This window comes from Myotis nattereri (assembly GCF_964212035.1).
Source record: "Myotis nattereri genome assembly, chromosome: 3".
NCBI classification, from domain to species: domain Eukaryota; kingdom Metazoa; phylum Chordata; class Mammalia; order Chiroptera; family Vespertilionidae; genus Myotis; species Myotis nattereri.
This window is the reverse complement of record NC_138077.1, coordinates 195,161,491-195,181,628: the sequence shown is the minus strand read 5'-3', so window position 1 is coordinate 195,181,628 and position 20,138 is coordinate 195,161,491. Positions and strand designations below refer to the sequence as shown.

At 43.8% G+C, this 20,138-nt stretch overlaps 1 protein-coding gene across 1 annotated transcript in view; it reads right to left on the bottom strand.

Annotated features, from left to right (window-relative positions):
• LOC308515582 (CUB and sushi domain-containing protein 2-like) overlaps nt 1–20,138 on the bottom strand; it is a gene marked incomplete at its 5' end in the record, with an annotated part of 92,296 nt that overhangs the window by 35,541 nt on the left and 36,617 nt on the right. The window contains 6 exons of the mRNA XM_081086092.1: nt 5,895–6,083; nt 8,863–9,036; nt 15,460–15,633; nt 16,994–17,167; nt 18,821–19,015; nt 19,787–19,972. Coding sequence (XP_080942218.1) covers nt 5,895–6,083; nt 8,863–9,036; nt 15,460–15,633; nt 16,994–17,167; nt 18,821–19,015; nt 19,787–19,972 — 1,092 coding nt within the window. The remainder of the gene's footprint in view (nt 1–5,894; nt 6,084–8,862; nt 9,037–15,459; nt 15,634–16,993; nt 17,168–18,820; nt 19,016–19,786; nt 19,973–20,138) is intronic.

The window sequence follows — 20,138 nt, the reverse complement described above, 5'->3', positions numbered from 1 at the left end:
GGAAATGCCTACCCATCTCGCTGTATAGTTCCCATATCGGTGAAATGAAGAGCAATGCCCGTGTTTTAAGAGTTGAAGAGATAATACATGTGGTAGGTATGCAATCCTATTTGTTGCTTTTCTCTCTTGACTTCTTCCTCGCTGCTCTAGGATGTACCCTAATGTCTCTGGCAGGAAGGTGGTGCACATAGCACACATAAGACAATACGGGCAATCGGGATCCTGGGATTGTCTGCATTGGCCACAGGTTCCTTTCCTAACTGCATCTTATAATTGCCCACATCCATTGTCCCCAACTTGACACCTTAAGCCTGCAAGTTCCCTTTCCTGAAACAGCAAAGCGTGACTGTGAGAACCAGTGGTGAGACGGAGCTGAGGTGCACAGGTTCAGGCAGGGCACTGCTGTCAGGGGTGCTGTGCTTTGCCTTCCCATCGCTCTTGCCACAGGTGGACCTCCGGCTCTTTCATGTACTCGGCACCTATTTACTGAGTGCCTGCTGGGTGCCAGGCGCTGTTCTGTGTGTTTGGGAGAATCAAGTTCATGCTCTTGTGGAGCTTATATTCCAGTGGGGAAGAGAGACTATAACTAATAACATAAATAGACAATTCTAAGCAGGTGCTAAGAAGGAAAATAAAGCTGCACCAGGAAAAGGGTGGTCAGGGGTGGGATGAGGATGCTGGTTTTGAGCAGGGTGGGCGGGGAAGACCTCTCTGAGGAGGTGACATTTGAGCAGTGATTTGAGTGATGTGAAGAGGCCAGCCATGCAAGATCTGGGTGAAAAGCATCCTGAGGGAAGGAACATCAGGTGTAAAGGTCCAGAGGCCAGAATGAACTTGGTGTGTTTGAGGACCAGCAAGAAAGCCAGGGCTGCTGGAATAGACAGGGCAAGGAAAGAAGGGAAGAAGACATGGGTGGAGAGGTTGCTAGGATGGCCTAGAATATGGATTTTATTATAAGCATGAAGGGATGCCACTGGAGTGATATGACCTGATATACATTTTAAGAACATTCTGACTACATGTGGAGAACATTCTAGAGTGGGGAAAGAATGAGGGAGGTGTTGCACTAGTTCAAGAAGAGAAGATAATGACTTGGATGGATTAAACCTTGGGGTATGGTAGGAGATACTTGCAGTCATGGCTTGTATCTGGAAAGGGGACAGGGCATGGCAGGGATGATGACCAGAATAGGTGGCCAAAGGGATAAAATCTGAGTTAGCCTAACCCTGTCCCTGATGACAGCTGTCAATTTGACTGGGATGCCCAGATAGTTGTTCAAGAGTTATTCTGAGAGCATTTCTTAATGAGATTAAAATCTGAGTAAGTAGACTAAATAAAGCAGATTGCTCTCTCCAGTGTGGGTGTGCCTCATCCAATCTCCTGATGGCCAGAACAGAACAAGAAGGCTGATTAAGAGAGACTTCTCTCTCTCTGCCTTCGCACTGGGACATCAGTGTTCTCCTGTCCTTGGTCTCAGACATGGACTGGAATTTACACTGTTGGCTCTCCTGCTTCTCGGGCTTTTGAACGCAGACTGAAACTATGACATCTGCTCTTCTGGGTCTCCAGCTTGCTGACTGCAGATCTTGGGACTTCTAAGACTCCATAATTGTGTGAGCCAATTCCTTATTTTATATGTAGTATGTTGTGGGTTCTGTTTCTCTGGTAAAACCCAACTAATACACCTGCAAAGTCCTACCTGAGTTCCTGACCTAACTGTGAGCAAACAAAAGCAGTTGCTATTTAAGCCACTAAGTTTTGAGATGGCTTGTTACATAGCAATAGATAATGGACAGAGTAAGTTTTAAGCATTATATTATTTATTTCTTAAGATAACCCTACAAGGTAGGCACCATTTTTATCTCCATCTTACTGAGGAGGAACATGAGGCATGGTGCGGAAAAGTCACTTGCCCAAGATCACAGACCTATTCAATGAGAGAATTAGTTCTTGAAACCAGGGAGGTTGACCCTAAGAGGACACACTCGGGAGGCACTGTAACTGGTTCCCTTGTGCAATGGCTTGGTTCTGGCTGTCAGCTGAGGCATCGGTGATTGTTCTCCACATGATCCCTGTCTCCACGTGCTTTCTTATCAGTGATTACATTAAATAAGAATTAGACACATAAAAGCCAGATATCAGAAAAAATGAATAAAGAACAAGACCCAACTATATACTGTCTGTAAGAGACACACCTTAGAGTCAAAGACACAAATGGATTGAGAGTAAAAAGATGGAAAATATATACTATGCATACAATAACCAAAAAAGAGCTAAATGGTTATTCTAATATCAGACAAGATAAACTTTAAAGCAAAACTGTTACTAGACAGAAGGACATTTTATAAGAATAAAAGGATCAATCCGCCAAGAAGATATAATAACTATAAACATATATGCTCCTAACAACAGATCTGCCAAGTACATGAAGCAAAAAGCTAACAAAATTGAAAGAAGAAATAGACAAATCAACAATTATAGTATGATATTTTAACACCCCACTTTAAATTATAAATAGAACATCCAAAAAGATCAACAAGGAAATATAATGAACAACACTAGAAGCCAACTAGATGTAACAATGACCTATAGAACACTCTACTTAGTAACAGCAGAATATATACTTTTCTCAAGTACACATGGAACATTCTCCAGAATAGACAATATGTTAGGCCATAAAATGAGTCTCCATAAAATTTGAAAAGATTGAAATCATACAAAATATATTCTCCAACCACAATGCAATAAAATTAGAAATAAAAAATGAAGGAAATTTGGAAAATACACAAATATATCGAAAGTAAACAACAGATACTTAAATAACTAATAGAATAAAGAAGAAATCAGAAGACAAGTTAGAAAATACTTTGAGGTGGACAAAAATGAAAATGTAACATGCCAAAACTTATGAGATGCAGTGAAAGCAGTTTTCAGAAGAAAATTTATAGCTGTAAATACCTACATTAAAATATTTCAAACCCCAAACCTAACCTTATTTTTTAAGAAACTCAGAAAAGAGGAGCAAAGTAAACCCAAAGCAAACAGAAGAAACAATAAAGAGATAAGTGAAATAGAAAATAGAAAGAGAAGAGAGAAAAAACTAAAAGTTGTTTTTTTTTAAGAGATCAACAAAATTGACAAATGTGTAGCTAGTTTGATGAGAGAGAGAAAGAGCGAGACAAGATAAGTTAAAATTACTAAAATCAGGAATAAAAGTGGTTATATTACTACCAGCCAACCTTACAGAAATAAAAAGGATTATAGGAGTATACTATACACATGAACAGTTGTAGGTCAACAAATTAGATAACCAAGATAAAATGGGCAATTCCTAGAAACACACAAACTACCAAAACTGGCTCAAGAAGAAATGGAACATCTAAATAGAATTATAACAAATAAATAGAACAATCAAAAACTTTTATCAAAGAAAAGTCCAGGACCAGTTGACGTCACTGCTGAATTTTAGCAAATTTTTAAAGAAGAAATAACACCAATTCTTCTCAAACTATTCCTAAAACTAGATCAGGACACTTCCCAACTCATTCTATGAGGACTGTATTACCCTGATACCAAAGCCAGACAAAGACATCGATAGAAAGGAAAACTATAGACCAATACCCTTTATGAACATAGTTGTAAAAATCCTCAGTAAAATACTAGCAAACCAAATTCAGCAGCATAATAAAAACATTATACACCATGACTAAGTGTGATTTGTTCCAGGAACACAAGAGTGGTTCAACATATGAAAATCAATCAGTGTAATACACCACATTAATGAAATGAGGGGGGAAAAACCCACATGATCATCCCAATAGATTCAGAAAAGTAATTTGACAATCATCCAACACCCTTTGTGATAAAAATGCTTAACAGGCTAGGAATGGAAGGGAACGTCCTCAATCTGATCAAGGGAATCTATAAACCCCCCATGGCTAATAGCATACTTAATGGCTAAAGACTGAAAGCTTTCCCCCTGTGACCAGGGACATGACAAAAATGTCTGTTCTTGCCACATCTATTCAACATCGTACTGGAAGTTCTAGCCAGGCTATTAGGAAACAAAAAGAAGTAACAAGCATTCAGTTTGGAAAGGAATAAGTGAAACCATGCTTAGTCACAGATGAGATGATCTTGGTGACACTGGATTAAGCCAGTAATTTTCAACCAGTGTGCTGCAAGATTTTTAAAACATGCAATGACTGTTTAGTCAGGGGCACTGGCCTCTTTTCCTTCCCTTAGATTGTCAAGTGAAAAAGAAAAAAGACACCACCAACAAAACAATAACCATCAGTGTGAATGAATCAAAATTTACCTATTTATTTGATCAGATTGACAAAATATAAAATATATATTTGGGTGTGTCACAGAATTTTAGTAATTAGTTGATGTGTGCCATGAGATGAAAAAGGTTGAAAATTGCTGGATTAGGCAATGGTTTCTTAAACATTCCACCAAAAGCACAAGCAACAAGAGAAAGAGTAAAGGGCATTTATCCAGAAAGTGGAAAAATAATCCACAAAATGGGAGAAAATGTTTGCAAGTCATGTATCTGGTATGAGTATAGTGTCCAGAATATATAAAGAACTGTTAAAACTCAACAATGTGAAGACAAACAACTCAATTAAAAAATGGGCTAAGAACTTGAACAGAAATTTCTCTAAAGAAGAGATACTAAACTAATGGCACACATGAAGATGCTCAACATCATGTCATTAGGGAAATGGAAATAAAGACCACAATGAGAATGGCTATAATGAAAAAGATGAACAATGCATAAGTAAGAATGTGGAGAAATTGGAACTCTCATACACCACTGGCAACCATGTAAAATGGTGCAGACACTTTGGAAAATGGTTATCTTCAAAACATTCGAAATAAAGTTACCATATGACTCAGCAATTCCACTCCTAGGTATACTAGTCTATCCAAGAGGACTGGCAACATGTGTTTGCACAAAAACCTGTACATACATGTTCTTAGCAGCTTTATTCATAACAGCCAGAAAGTGGAAACAGCTCAAATGTTTATCAACTGAGGAATGGGTAAACAAATGTGGTGTAGCTATACAATGGAATAGTATTTGGCCATAAAAAGGAATGAAGTATGGATAAATGCTACAACATGAATGAACTTGGAAAACCGTATGCTAAGTAAAAGAAGCCAGTCCAGAGGCCACATATGTAATTCCATCTACATAAAATGTCCAGAATAGGCAAATGCACAGACAGAAAGTAGACCGATGATTCCCAGTGGGTAGGGTAGTGGTGGAAAATGGGAAGTGACTGCTAAAGGGTTTCCTTCTGGTCTAATGAAAATGCCCTGGAATTAGAGAGTGGTGATGATTGTACAATTTTGTGAATATGTTAAAATCACTCAATGACAGACTTTGAAAGAATGAATTTTATGGTATGTGAATTATATTTCACTAAAAAATGCAAATGGACTAAATCTTCCAAAAGAAGCTAGTTATTCATTCACATCCAGGTCGGTCTGCCTGAAGTGTTGCAGCATTCAAAGGAAGGACTGTGTTGTCTTTCTGGAAAAGCAAGAAAGGGGTAAGTGGGAGACAGTGTCCTGTCAGGCAGGCAATTCTAGAGGAAGAGGACCCTGAAGGCTGAAGAGGGGGTGGCAGTGCTGCGAAGGCCCACAGCCAGGAAGAAAGAGCATGCGAGGTGGTGTGGCCACTAACCCAACCGGGGCCAAGCAGGGCTCTGCCATCCAAGGGGCAGTCAGCGACAGTCATTGTGAAGTAATGTACACATGCACACATGCGTGTACACATGCACACACACACACACACACACACACACACACGGGAGCCCAGCTCTATGACATGACCTATCCTATGACTGCACAGGTGATCATTTGGAGTAATGACATCTACTTACAGAGACACTGCGGGCGGGGACGGTCCCATGTGCCGTCTCCCTGGCAGCTGAGCGCCGGGGTGCCCAGGAGGTAGAAGCCGTGGTTGCATTGGTAAGACACTGTGGTGCCGTAGCTGAACCTGTGTGGGCCGCTGGCATGAACTTGACGGACGCTGTTTTCTTGGTGCCCAGGATCTGTACAGTTAATGACTGCAATGGAACGGGATAATTAGACACAGACCAATTGTTCATATGCTTTTAAATGAGAATTCAGAAGCCCAACAGGCACAGAATCCCAGTGTAGCAAAATTTCTAGATCAACACGAAGCAGATCCTGCCTGGGAGGGTGAGGGTGAGCGGTCCAGAGGCTGGGACTGCTCGCCCCCTGATCACGCGGTTAAGGGACTCATTCTCGCAGGACAGCACCTCCTTGGAGGAGCCTCCCCTCCCCCTCTCAGACTGGTTAACCTCTCCCTCCTCCGTGCTCCCGTGCAGGGAGGGCCTCGAGGGCGTGGCTGCCCCATCTGTGTGCCGGGTCCCAGCCAGCGTGTCTCCCGCAGCAAAGCTCATCAACTGTAAAATCCGAGCATGTTGGGCTCTTTGGGAAACTGTTTTAATCACTTTTAGGAGTATTCCAGGGAGAGATTAATATCTGGGGGGAAAAATTGACTTTTAAATGTTAAAGGGTTTCCAAAGCAGCTTAACTCAGAATCAGGGGGCAATTTTAGAATAATGACAGTATCATTCATAACGCATGTTGTGTACTTTTGCTACCATTATCTTGCCTGAATCTCAGAGGCATCAGGGCAGGTGTTTTAAATCTGTGATAAGCTTTTAAGGTACTTGATGAACCTCTCTGAGGTTCAGAGAGGTTGGCATCACAAAACAAATAAGTGGCATTTATTCACTCTCAAGCATTGTGAATCCCAAGCATTGTTCTGGGCAGTAAGGATACCACAGATTTCACAGTCTCAAGTAGCATTTCTCCACCTAGGCACTGTGGACATGTTGGGCTGTGGACATGTTGGGCTGATAATTCTTCATCGTGGGGTGGTCTGGTCTAGGATGTTTAACAGCATCCCTGGCCTCTATCCACCAGATGCCAACAGAAACCCTCCAGTGTGACAACCTAAAAGGTCTCCAGACATCTGTCCCCTGTTGGGGCAGGGGGACGGGTAAAATCATCCCCAGTTGAAAACTGCTGGTTTAGAGAGAAGAAATAAGTGATTATCCTGTTTGATAAGTGCTCTGATAGGGGCAGCAGAGAATGTTCTGGAAGCATAGAGCAGAGCATCAGAGCAGGGGGTGGAGCGGGGATGGCTTCCCAGGAGAAGGGACATTTCAACTGGCTCTTGGTGACTGGGCACAAGTCATCTGGACAGAGAGGGAGTGGTGAGGGCGATGGAGAAGAGACTTCATTTGAGGAGACTGTCTGGAAGTGCCCTGGGGGTGTGTGGGCACTGGGCACGCGGAAGGAATGGAAGAGGCTGAAGCCCAGTACAGAAGCGAGGCTGTGGGCAGAGGAAGTGAGGAAGGATGGGGCTGGACAGGAGGCTGGGCCAGGCCCTCAGGCCCATAAGCCAATGGAGGGGAGTACTTTCTCCTAAGGGCAGCGGGAAGTCTGGGAAGGGGTTTTAAACAGGAGGTGACTTGATCGGATTTGCATTTTAGACAGGTTGCTCTGCCAGGCTGGTGAATGACTGGTGGGGAGCAGGACTGGAGGCCAGGCTCCTAAGGGTTTTATCCCTGCCCTCTGAGTTCAGGACCAGTCGGGGGTGGGGAGTGAGTAGGGGGTAGGTGTAGCTGCAGGGCCAGGAGAATTTGCATCTTGTGTTGGGGGGATGAAGCACAGTCCTTGAGGAGAAGGGAACATGGGATAACACCCCAAAGCAGCAGTTCTCAACGTTTCCTGCCTGAACAAATGACAGAAGGAAGGCACAGAACAAGGTCTTGTTCTCTGTAACCTTCACTCGTTCAAAACAGCACCTTGAAACGTTAAGAGAAGGATGTTATTTTAGGACTAGTTATGAATGTATCTTATGTTGTAAAAAATCATTTGAAAACTTTGGCCCTTTAATATCAGTTACAAATGAGCTGTCACATTGCACAGCCAATCGGCATGCACCCCAAATGCTGCGAGGAGGAGCCGGAGTCCAGGGAGTCTCAGCCTCCTCCCTGTGAAGAATGGTCCACTCCAGGTCAGGCTGGGCTCTCTCGTGTCCGGCTCACTCTGACTCCACTTAAATGTCACTGAGCCGCCCGGCCCCTCTTGGTAAGAGGCAGACAGCTCCACTTGCCCTTTACTGCTGCGAACAGCCTTCTGAGCGTTAGGAGCTATTTCCCAGGTGGGGCCCAAATATCCTCTATGCAGAATCTGCCCCTTCTCTCCGCTCCCCTGCTTCAACCCAAACCATAGACTATTTGCTTTTTATTTTCCATTCAAACCCTTCTGCTTTTTTTCTGTCATCAAAAATGGGGCTCTATGTGATGAATTATTGGTTTACAAAATGTAAACAAAAAGATAATTTCCGATTGGCCAGTATGGCTCAGTGGTTCAGCGTCGACCTATGAACCAGGAGGTCACAGTTTAATTCCTGGTTAGGGTACATGCCCGGGTTGTGGGCTCGATTCCCCAGTGTGGGGCATGCAGGAGGCAGCTGATCAAAGATTTTCTCTCATCATTGATGTTTCTACCTCTCTTTCCCTCTATCTTCCTCACTGAAATAAAAGAAATAATAATTAAAAAGATTGTTTTTGACTGCTATTTTGACAGGTGAAACTTTGTTTGCTCTTTATGTAGCCAATGGTAAAATTTTCCACAGATGCATCTAGAGGTTGAGGAAGTCCCATTTATGACCCTTCTCTGTCCCCAGTCTTCCCTATCGAGTCAACATGACGGCAGGACTGAATCCAAGGGCTTTTGCTCCCAGGTTGGGGGACCACACATGGCAGAGGTCCTGGGGTGAGTGGAAGGAGCAGGGTGACTCACTTCTGCAGGTGGGCAGCGTGTCGCTCCACTGCCCGTTGGCCAGGCACTGGGACCCGGCAGCGCCCTCAGACACATAGCCAGGGTTACAGACAAACTTGACCACATCGTTGAGGTTAAACTGGTTGCCCTGAGTGAGGCCATTGATCGGATTGCCTGGGTGTCCACAGGTAATTGCTGTAACCAAAACAGAAGATAGGTAAGCCCTCCTGTTATTGCACATCCCCAAAAGTTCATCCTCCTCTCACCTGGCATGTCTCATGCCCATCGGTGAAGTTCAGCCATAAGTCTAACTTTAGTCTCTTCTGCTGCAGAACCTTTATTTCCTGAAGTCCTCATGGGGACATTCCTTCTTCCTTGAAGGCATGTCTACAGCTTGGACAACTGGAGAGAAATCATCCGATGACTCCCCACAGGGCGAGAGGCCTGGATTGCAGTTCTCTGTCACCCAGCAACACAGTCCTGCCTCTCATCCCCGGGGCTCCCCGTCTCCACTCTTCATTGCTAGGTACACTGATGACTGCCCTCAGCTGATTGAGACCCACCCTAGTTCACGGCCAATCTTGACAGGGCAGAGTCACTACTAACCAGGCCTGAACGGATTGGTCACTCCGCTAGACCAGTAACCAAGGCCAACCCCTGGGACCCAGAGTTGTTAGGAGATGGTGGGAGAGCGGGTTCACAGACCCACTGAAAGGCTATGTGAAATACTAGGTGTATGCAGTCAGCTTGGGAGAGGACCCCTCATTCTCACCAGGCTCACAAGGGGTCAGGACCCCCCTCCCCAAGGTTAAACACCACTCGTATAAAGTGAGAGACGAGTGCTGAGGACGAAAACCTTTGGGAGTAGCACCTTTTGAAGGGCAGATCCACCAAAACGCCTGCAAAGGAAACTGAAGGTCCTTAGCAAAGTAGAAAAACAAGCTGGACAGGAGGTGGGAGTGTCAGGGGGAGTCTCAAGAAATGTCAGGCACCCAGATAGGTCTGCTTCCTGGAGAACCCAAGCTGCAAAGGGGGGAGGGAGAAACACCACTAGGAAGGAAAACAGGCCCCCAGAGGCTCGAGCGCTTCACTGCTTGAGCACATGGACCACTAGAGCCGAATATCCTGAGAGCAGAGACTATGACACATTCGATTCATCTTTATCCTCAACACTTACTCACACGTCTGGCACACAGTAGGAATGTTTATTGAATGTAGTCTTACAGGCTGAGGGAAATTAATAGAAAGGGAAGATCAGCAGTAGAGAGGTAAAAACCGACTAAGCTCACTCAGGAGGCAGGAGGAAAGAAGATCCAGAGACTCAGTGGAGGGCACAGCCTTGGGCTGGAGAGTCTTCTGCTGAGGTGAGAGGACGGGGCAAGGACGAATGAAGGCAAGGGCAGGCGTGTGGGCGGGGAAGCAGGACGGGGAAGGAGTTAGTCTTATGGCTCCTATTATTGCTGCACAATAGAAAGTGAGATTATATAGGTGGCTAATAACTATTGGGGTTAAATACATTATTTCATTTAATCCTACAGCCCTGTGAGGCAGGCACCATCATTATCCTCAAGGGAAAATAGGGACACAGTTTCCTAGTGTGTCAGCTGAGTTTTGAACCCAGCTTCTCTGATTTCAGGCCATCTTAACTCTTTGCTTTTCAGCGGTTCTCAACCTGTGGGTCGCGACCCCTTTGGCGGTCAAATGACCCTTTCACAGGGGTCGCCTAAGACCATCCTGCATATCAGATATTTACATTATGATTCATAACAGTAGCAACATTGCAGTTATGAAGTAGCAACGAAAATAATTTTATGGTTGGGTCACAACATGAGGAACTGTATTTAAAGGGCCAGAAGGTTGAGAACCACTGCCTTAGCTACTTGCTGAGAACACAGGTGGAGGAGATGGAGTGCGGTTCTCCAGAAAAAAGGTGACATTGTAGAACAGCTGTGTGGGAGTGGGCACGGGAGCTAACTCTGGAACTGAGGAAGGATTGCTGGAAATCTCTGAAGATGGTTGATACTGGAAACTTGAGTACATATGTGAAGACAACTAACTAACACGGTGCCTACCACAGAGTAGTCACTTATAAATATTTGTTCTTTCCTGTTCCAGATACCCCCCAAAACTTCTGTGTTCCTGGAGACAATGGGGCTTGGGACATAAGATCCTGGATTCTGCGATGTGACAGGTGGTGGCATCACCAGCACCGCCATCACTGTCATCATTACAACAATAACAGCAGCAGCCTCTGCTTGACATCTGTATCAGTCACTATTCTAATCATTTTATTATTTTTACTGTTCTGACCATTTAATATGTATTAATTTATTTACTTCTCATAATATTCTCTGAGGTGTCTGCATGTTATGGATGAGAAAACTGAGACCCTGTGAGGTAAACCAACTCATCTGAAGTCGTACAGCCCTATGACATATGGCGACAGACCTGGGATACGAACCCAGGCACTCTCAGGGCAGGGTCCGCCTGGCTAATACTTTACAGCCTTTCCATGTGGACCAGGTCTAACACGTCCTCAGGTCAGGCAGACATTCTCCACTTAATTCTAGACACCAACATTCTCTATTCTTTATAACTCAATCTATTCACACACATTCTGTGCCAATTTCTTGAAGGCATTTGAAGTTTTTTTTCTCCTGAATGAAACCAAATATATTTTCTTTATTCACATCTGGAAGACAAAGTGAATAGAGATGGGCCTTGCTTTTGGTAGACTTAATCCTTTAGAAGCTATTAAGACCTACTTTCATGGATTTCTTACTGAGTAAGTTTCATTATTTTATTGCTCCATCTCATATACAGAAAGGCAAATGAAGAAAAAGAATTAAAAACAAAAACTGGCCTTACAAAAATTAAGAACACAGCCCTGCACTTTACACAAAGGCTTACTTTAGGGAGCATTAAAAAGTGAAGCATTTCCCGAATTACTTCAAGGCAGCTGAGAAAAATGATGGTCACCTAATCCAAAAAAATGCAGATGATCAAGAAGAACAAATAAAACCGTAGAAAGCCAGGCCTGCAGCATAACTAGAAGACGGAGAACGCTATAAACTTTAAATTATGTGTAAGGAGAAAAACAAACAGGCAACCCCGGCAGAACTATTCCTCATGCGGCTGATGCAAGCCTGTGTGGAGACCCAGACTGCCGGGGAAGAGGAGAGAGAGGCAGCGGGAGGGCCACATCCTGCTCTAAAATCACTGCGAGAAACAGGGCGTTCATCTTCAGTACGGACATACTGAAGAAGGGTCTGGGACGTCAGGGTGCACTGACTACAGGGAAGGGGCAGGAGAGAGTGTGATTCTCCTCCTTGCTTCTAGAAGAAAAGGAAGGCAAACAGATAAAGGAAGTGAGAGAAGAAGAGAGGGAGAGGGAGACAGAGGTAGAGAAGAGCTATCCTCTGGAGATTGTGTAAGTAACAAAGGGAAAAATAAACAAAAGGGTGAAACTTAAGGTCCTGCAATGACAAAAGAAAAGCAAAAAACAAAACGGAGGACAAACAACTTTTCCTTATCAAACACAAGAAAGCCTTTGATTAAAAAACAAGACATGTATCTGTCCAGTTTATTCACCACCACTTGCTGAAGATACTGTTATTACACAAGTGCAAATTTTTACTTTCTTTGTCATAGATTACTTGACCATATAAACAAGGGTTTATTTCTGGGTTCTCTATTCTGTTCCATTGATCTATATGTCTGTTTTTGTGCCATACCATACTGTTTTATTATAGCTTTGTAGTATATAGTTTGAGATCAGGAAGCATGGTATCTCCAACTTTATTCATCTTTCTAGTTGGGGTCTTTGTGGCTCCATATAAATTTTAGGAATATTTAGTCTAGTTCTGAGAAGAATGATGTTGAAATTGCATTGAGATATGGAAGCAACTAGGTGTCCACTGATAGATGCTTGGGTAAAGAAGAGGATGTATATATTCTATGATATATTATGCAACAATAAAAAAGAATGAAATCTTGCCATTTGTGACAACATGAATGGATCTAGAGCAGGGGTGGGCAAACTTTTTGACTCGAGGGCCACAATGGGTTCTTAAACTGGACCGGAGGGCCGGAACAAAAGCATGGATGGAGTGTTTGTGTGAACTAATATAAATTCAGAGTAAACATCATTACATAAAAGGGTACGGTCTTTTTTGTTCAATAGTTTTATTCATTTCAAATGGGCCGGATCCGGCCCGTGGGCCATAATTTGCCCACGGCTGATCTAGAGGGTATTATGCTAAATGAAATAAGTCAGGCAGGGGAAGACAAGTACCAAACCCAAGTACAAATGTGGTTTCATTTGTATGTGAAATCTAAAAAAACCCAACAAGACCAAAAACAAACAAACAAACAAACAAGAAAAACAAAACAAAAACAGATGCACAGAAACAAAGACCAAAGGGATGGTTACCAAAAGGGAGGAGGGTATGGTTGGAAGGGGAAGCAGAATATAGCCAATAATATTGTGATAAGTTTGCACGGTGACAGATGATTACTGGAAGTAATGGGGTGATCACTTTGTAAAATATAAAAATGTCAAATCACTGTATTGTACACCTGAAACTAATATAACCAATATATGATTGTATACCAACTATACTTAAATGAAAAATAAATTTAAGACAAAGCAATCATATTCTGCTACATTGACCGAAGGGGGACTTTTGTAAACCTTCGGAAAGTCACAAAATGAATAGAAAACATCAGCCTAAATCTATACAGAACTATGATAAAAAGAAAACAGAAAGAAATCAAAACATCTCGGTTGATGAAAATCTCCTCATCAAAAGCAAAACACATGAAACATAAGAAAACTGTAACAACACTCTAAACTAAATTAAATATTAATACATAAGCATTTGGAGATATGAAAAACCATCTTAAGAATCAGAAAGTAAAAAAAACTAAAGCAAGACATGGAGAAAACATGGGAGAAAATTAAAAGGTAATTGATGACATGCTGGAAAGAACTGGAGAAAAAGACAAAATTACCTCAGAAAGAAAGACTAAATTATAAGAAAGAGAATGTTATGAAATTGTAATTTACCAAGAGGTATTTAAGAAAGTCAAAGAAAGGAATAGTGACCAAGGATCTTATGTACAATCCAGCTATCCTTCAGGTTTTAAGGTTCAGATAACAGTTTTAAACAAGCAAGAACTTGGGGAACATTATGCAAAGGAGGCATTATTGAGGAATCCACCAGAGACTCAGCTTGATCCAGCTAGGAGGTAACTGAGCAAACTTCGGCTGCATTGGTGAGCTTTTCATATATTTAATGATAGACCTAGGGGTAAAATGAAGGTAGGGAGAAGGGCACAGTGATATTACATAAACACTATAATAAACCTTTTATGTTCTGACAAAGTAGAAATAATGCAACGAAAGATGGAAGGGGAAAGGAGTGAGGACCGGGAAGCAGAACAGGCTCATTGATTACTGTATAGTCCATACGTGAAAGCTAATGGCATTAAGATGTTATAAGAACAAAATGGTGTTTGTGATGTTAAGGATGAAAGTAAATACTATAAGCCTAAAATCAGGCACAAGTACAATTCAAATAAAAAATAATACAAGTGACAGGGAAGGCATTTTTAAAGGCTAAAACCACAATCTATAATGCAGATATAATAATTATGAATATCTATGCACCAAATAATACAGCAACTACCTGTATGTAGCATAAAATACAGGAAATGCAAGGAAAAATAGAAGCACACTAATAATAGAAAACTTTAAAACACACTTCTCAGAACAAAATAGGTCAAGCGGACAAAAAATAAGTGTACATAAAGCATAAACAACATAATCAATAAGGCACATCTCATGACTATATAAGAAATTTACACCTTAATACACTTTCTTCTCAAATGTACATGGGACACTCATAACAACTGATCAAATATTAAGCCACAAAGAGATCATCAGTAAATTCTAAGAAATAGGATATTATGTACAATGCAATAAAATTAGAACTAAATAAAACAATAAAAAGTAAAAAGTCCTTCACCGGAATTAAAAAAATACTCTTCTATATAAAAATTTCTGGGTAAAAGGGGAAATTAATACTAAAATTGCAAAATTTATGATAAATAATAAAACATGAATTATTGTAATCTATAGGATAGGATTAGAATAGTGACCAGAAGAAATTTCATAGTCCTACATACTTATATCCATGACATGGCAATAAAAATGAAGGAATGAAAACAAGTGAATTAAATTCCCAACTCAACAGATAAAAAATGAATAAAAAAGTTAACCCTAAGAAATCACAAGGGAAGAAATAATAAAGGTGAAAGCAGTAATTAGTGATATGCAGAAAATTCAAAGTAATAATTGCATCTTTGTAAAAAGCATGCATGCATATAAGCATAACCCATGGGCACAGTCAGTAGGGGGGTGAGGGCTTGTGCTGGGGGGTGGGGGTGGGAATGGGGAGAGGTCAATGGGGGAAAAAGGATTCATATGTAATTCTTTAAACAATAAAGGATTAAAAAAAAGGATGCTAAACCTCTGCTAACCTAACCAAGAGGACAAGGGAGAAAGTCCACGTTGAATCTGAGCCCATGACTAGGGAGAGCGGGTAACATACTTACGCACACAGAAAGGGGTCTTGCCCGACCAGTGGTGATCCTGCTGGCAGATGCGCACGGACATGCCGATCAGGCGGAAGCCGGCGTTGCACTGATACACCACGCTGCCCCGGTAGTTGTAGTTCTCCCCATTGATGTGTCCGTTGACAATGGGCTCAGGGGTCCCACAGTGTCCGGCTTTGATGGGGGACAGGGAAAGAGTATAAATCAAAGAGGAACTTACAGAAAGTAAGAAGGGGCAGTGTGTTTGAGCAGAATGAGAACCCCTCAAAGACTTGTCTCTTCAGACTTTAAGTTGTTCTCATTCTTTTGGGTGCCTCAAGAGAAGCTAGTTTAGGTGGGGCTTGGTCAGGGTTGGCGGAGACAGGGATGGTGGGAAAAGGACCAAGTTACCCAGCCACCCATTGTTTTCCCACTTCCCCCTGAGAGTAGCCGACCAGGAGTGACTTCAGGCAGCCTAGACATGATAGAAATGGTGTTGAAGACTTGGCAACCCAATTTCAAGGTTGCATCCCATATGACCATCCATGTGGGACCCTTAGTTTCTGTGTCTAGATGCAGGTGAGAAATTATCACTGTTACCTCCCTGCACACACACATCGGCCCCATTTTTTCTCATCAACTGAGCATCTACCAAATGGAGGGCACAGTGGTCTCCAGTGAGGCAGTCAAAGCCTGGTTGTGTAGAGAATAACTATGTAAATCCATTCTTCCTTCTCCTTGAGTGGCAAGGCCCATAGAAGATGTCAGCCCAGGGGCGTTATCTTTATTCAGTGGGGATTGGGTAGAGCATACTCCTAGCATTTCCACTCGCATCCTTGGCTCTGTGTGAACACGACACAGGCCAGAGACAGAGGGAGGGAAGCAGGGGGCACGCTGGAACAGACTGTCCAACCTGTGCTATTCGGTTTGTGCAGCTGGGACCCTCCTTTGCACTTGAGGTGTCCAAGTGAGGAGTGAGAGGGGAGAGAGCCTTGGGCTAAGGTTTAGGCAGGGGATGAGCGAACCATGCGGGAAATAATGACTTGGTTCTTTGTAAGCCAGGTTTTTCATTTCTTTATGAGTTTAACATTGTTCATTTTATATATATAAGGTATAGAATAAGCAAGTAACCGAAATATATTTCTATATTATATGTGTAAAATACATATAGGTGTAAATTTGCTACTACATCATATATAAGGTGTTTTAGGTCTGTCACAGGGCTGTGTCTCTGTACGTTGCCCTGCAGGTGGACACTTGGGCTTCCCCCATCATTCAGGGGCCAATAAGAAGGGGCAGTGTGTTTGAGCAGAATGAGAACCCCTCAAAGACTTGTCTCTTCAGACTTTAAGTTGTTCTCATTCTTTTGGGTGCCTCAAGAGAAGCTAGTTTAGGATTTTAGTCATGGTGGATGCCCAATAGCTGATGTTTGGATGAGGCATTTTAGGGAAGTAGGTAAAACGGTACTGTTCTAAGACTGGGATCCCACTTTGGAAAGATGTAACCTGTCCTGAGGAGGGAACAGAGGGCAGGATAGGCCTGGGAGGTCGCTTACCAAGGCAGCGGACTTCAGAGCCACTCCAGAGCCCATTGGCCATGCACTCCCGCACCCTGGAGCCCACCAGCGTGTATCCAGAATTGCAGGAGAAGATGGCTGTTGCCCCGTAGACGGACAGCGTCCCGATGCGGTGCCCATTGGGTGGGACGGGGAGTTCTCCACAGGAGATGACTAAAAGGATAACAAAATGCTCGGTAAGCCAGCTGCTGGCAAAGATCCTCAGCTGCTGGCCCTCTTCAGGTGGCCTGGTTGAAGAGGAGGGACACGTGCTGTTCCTGATTAGCAAGAATATGACAAAAAGAGGATCTGTCTAGCCTTACTTTGCTGGGACTCATGACCAGAATACAGGTCATGACTGTGCTTTGTGTGATGTTGCGCTGGAGCAGGGATTCTCGGCTGAGGTGCTGCTTGCTAGAAGCACCCAAGGAGCTTTAAAAATGCCCAGGCTGCACTCTGCACCCGTGACTCACGACCTCTGGCCCAGGCACGTGCATTTAAAAAGTCAGGTGGTCAGATGTGCACTCTGCTGAGGAACCACCCGACTAGAGAAACAGCAATTCAGTGGCCTGCTCCTTGGAGTTCTCAGCAGACACTGCAGATCAATTTCCTTATAATTTCTGCTGAGCTCAGCACTGCAGGTAGCCACCGGCTGGCATATGGGGTGAGACCCAATAGCCAAGGCTGCGTTGGAATGTGAGCCCCTTCACTGTCATCGGCTGTTTCAGGCTCATGACTCCTACTCGGCCACATGCATGGTTATATTCTACCATGGAGTCTGCACTTGGCTGATAAGACAACAGCGTCTTGGGTGACAGGTGTTGGGAAGACACCACTCCTCTTCGTCTCGAACTTCCCAGGGCTCACTGACAGGCTATCTTCACCTCTTCCTTTACAAACACACTCCTTATCGACTCGGTAAATGTCATGAGTGCACTCCACCGTCGTGGATGCTGCGGTGAGCCACAGAGACCCCCATTCGGGATGGAAGGATCTATTTCCCCAGCAGCCGGCACAGACCCTCAGCTGCTGGCCCTCTTCAGGTTGCCTTGGGTGAAGAGTCCTCCCACCTAAAGACGTGCTCTCTCCCTGCGGCAGCTTGCACCTAATGCTTAGTCAGGGGAGAGGTACAAAGGCACCGTGGGACAACTGTGACAATTCTGCAGGGCCACCCCAGCTTCAGAGCTCCCCGTGGGTCAGCTGAGACCTTCACCACCGCTGTACCAGAGCCCACTCCTCTGCCTCCTAGTCCCGTTCCCTTCCCTTCCACAGGGAGGAGTCCCAGGAGCACTCCCTGATAAACCTCTGTCCTAGAGTGGCTTCCCAGGGGCCCTGAATTTTGAAACTATTGTGAAGAACTGAAGAAAAACAGGTTGCCATGGAGAAGCTGCGGCAGACACAATTACGTGGCCTGTCCCTTGTGCTATGCCCATTCCTCCTGCACACACTCCCCTTCCAGGTCTTTTCACACCCCATTATCACTGCGTCCTTATTTGTCTGCCTCTCCAGTGGATGACAAGCTCCTTGTGGGCAGGAACCACAAACTTTTATCTTCATAACTCTTTAGTACCTGGCATGAGTGCTGAATAAATAAATTAGTGGATGCTCATCTGGCCAAAGGCAGCTTTTTAGATAAGATGACAAGATGCTAAGAAGTATTTCCTTAAAGTAGTAAGCATCTCCCCGGCTCCTGATTCTAGGTGTGTATTAAAAAAGGGGTACGTTGTAATCCCAGGTGATACCCCTCTTCTCCCCTTCCCTACACATGAGACAGTTCAGGTAGGAGGCACTGAGCCAAACTTGCCCACCCTCCCGTCCTGGGCTTACTTTGGCAGGTGGGCATGGAGTTCCCGAGGCTCCATTTGCCATTGGCCTGACAGCGGATGACCCTCTGCCCAGTGTAGTAGTAGCCAGGGTCACAGATGAGCATCAGCTGGGCCTGGAACTGGTACTGCGTCTCAAAGATGAGCCTCCATCGGCCGTGTTCCACCCCGATGCCACCGACATCGGGACAGGTCACAGCTGGGTAGACAAGGAGTAGCGAGGAGGATTCATTAATTAATTGTGTAAGACACATTGGCACGAGTCCATAGCTGGGAACTGGCAGACAATAATGAATCCAAGAGTCTCCAGTCCCCAGGCAGGTCTGGTAATGCATGAACTGGGCTGGGTGGGAATGTGGCGAATGTGGACCAGCAGACCTGCACCCCCACCAAAGAAGGGAGGTGGTATTCGGTCAATGCTGACTGTTGGATATGAGGCTGCAAGTTCTATTTGGTCAGATCTTCATTTTTAAAGAAAAACTACAAATATGAATTTTTACATAAAATTTCCTGATTTTAAAGTGTTGGAGGACAATGAGTAATTTTTATAAATCATACTATAGGCCAAAGAAACAAAACAAAAGAAAGACACACGGCCCATTTAGTTGTGACTTTATGACTTTGGCCTTAAACTCTTAAGTGTACCTCTGCCATTTTAGAGTTTTGTGATCAAAGTACATTCGTGCAAACGGTCTTACAATTTTTCCACCTAAAAGGAAGTGGAGCAGGTCACTCCTAAATTCTATGGTGCTTTATGGGAGCAACTCAGGGTGCAATGGTTATCAATGACTTGAAATTATTTTCAAAGAGTTGGTAGATGACACTATTCACCTGTCTCTGCTCCCTGAATCCCCAACCTCCATGTTCATGCTTCTTCCCATCACTGGGTCTTTAGCTCACTCCTTGCAGGAATCTTTTCAGCTCCTTACCCAGCCCTCCTTACACCTGCCTCCCCTGCCCAAGGACTCACGGACACACTGGGGAGGGACGTTGTGGTTGCTCCACAGGCCTGTCTCCAGACACTCTGCGGTGGCCTCGGCACCTGCCTGCAGGTGGTAGCCTTCGCTGCAGCTGTACACAGCCTTGGTCCCCACGGTGTACTCTTTGCCAAACACCATTCCATTCTTGGGAGCCTCCGGAAGCCCACAGGAAAGAGCTAGCAAAGGGAGGAAGGTCATGAACATGTCTGATTCAAGTAGTGTTCTGAGAACATATTTACCTTTCTTCTCCCCTGACACCCTAATAAAATTATAATGAATACTAACAAAAGAAAAATCATATTTGTTGTTGTTAATCCTCAACAGAGGATACTTTTCCACTGA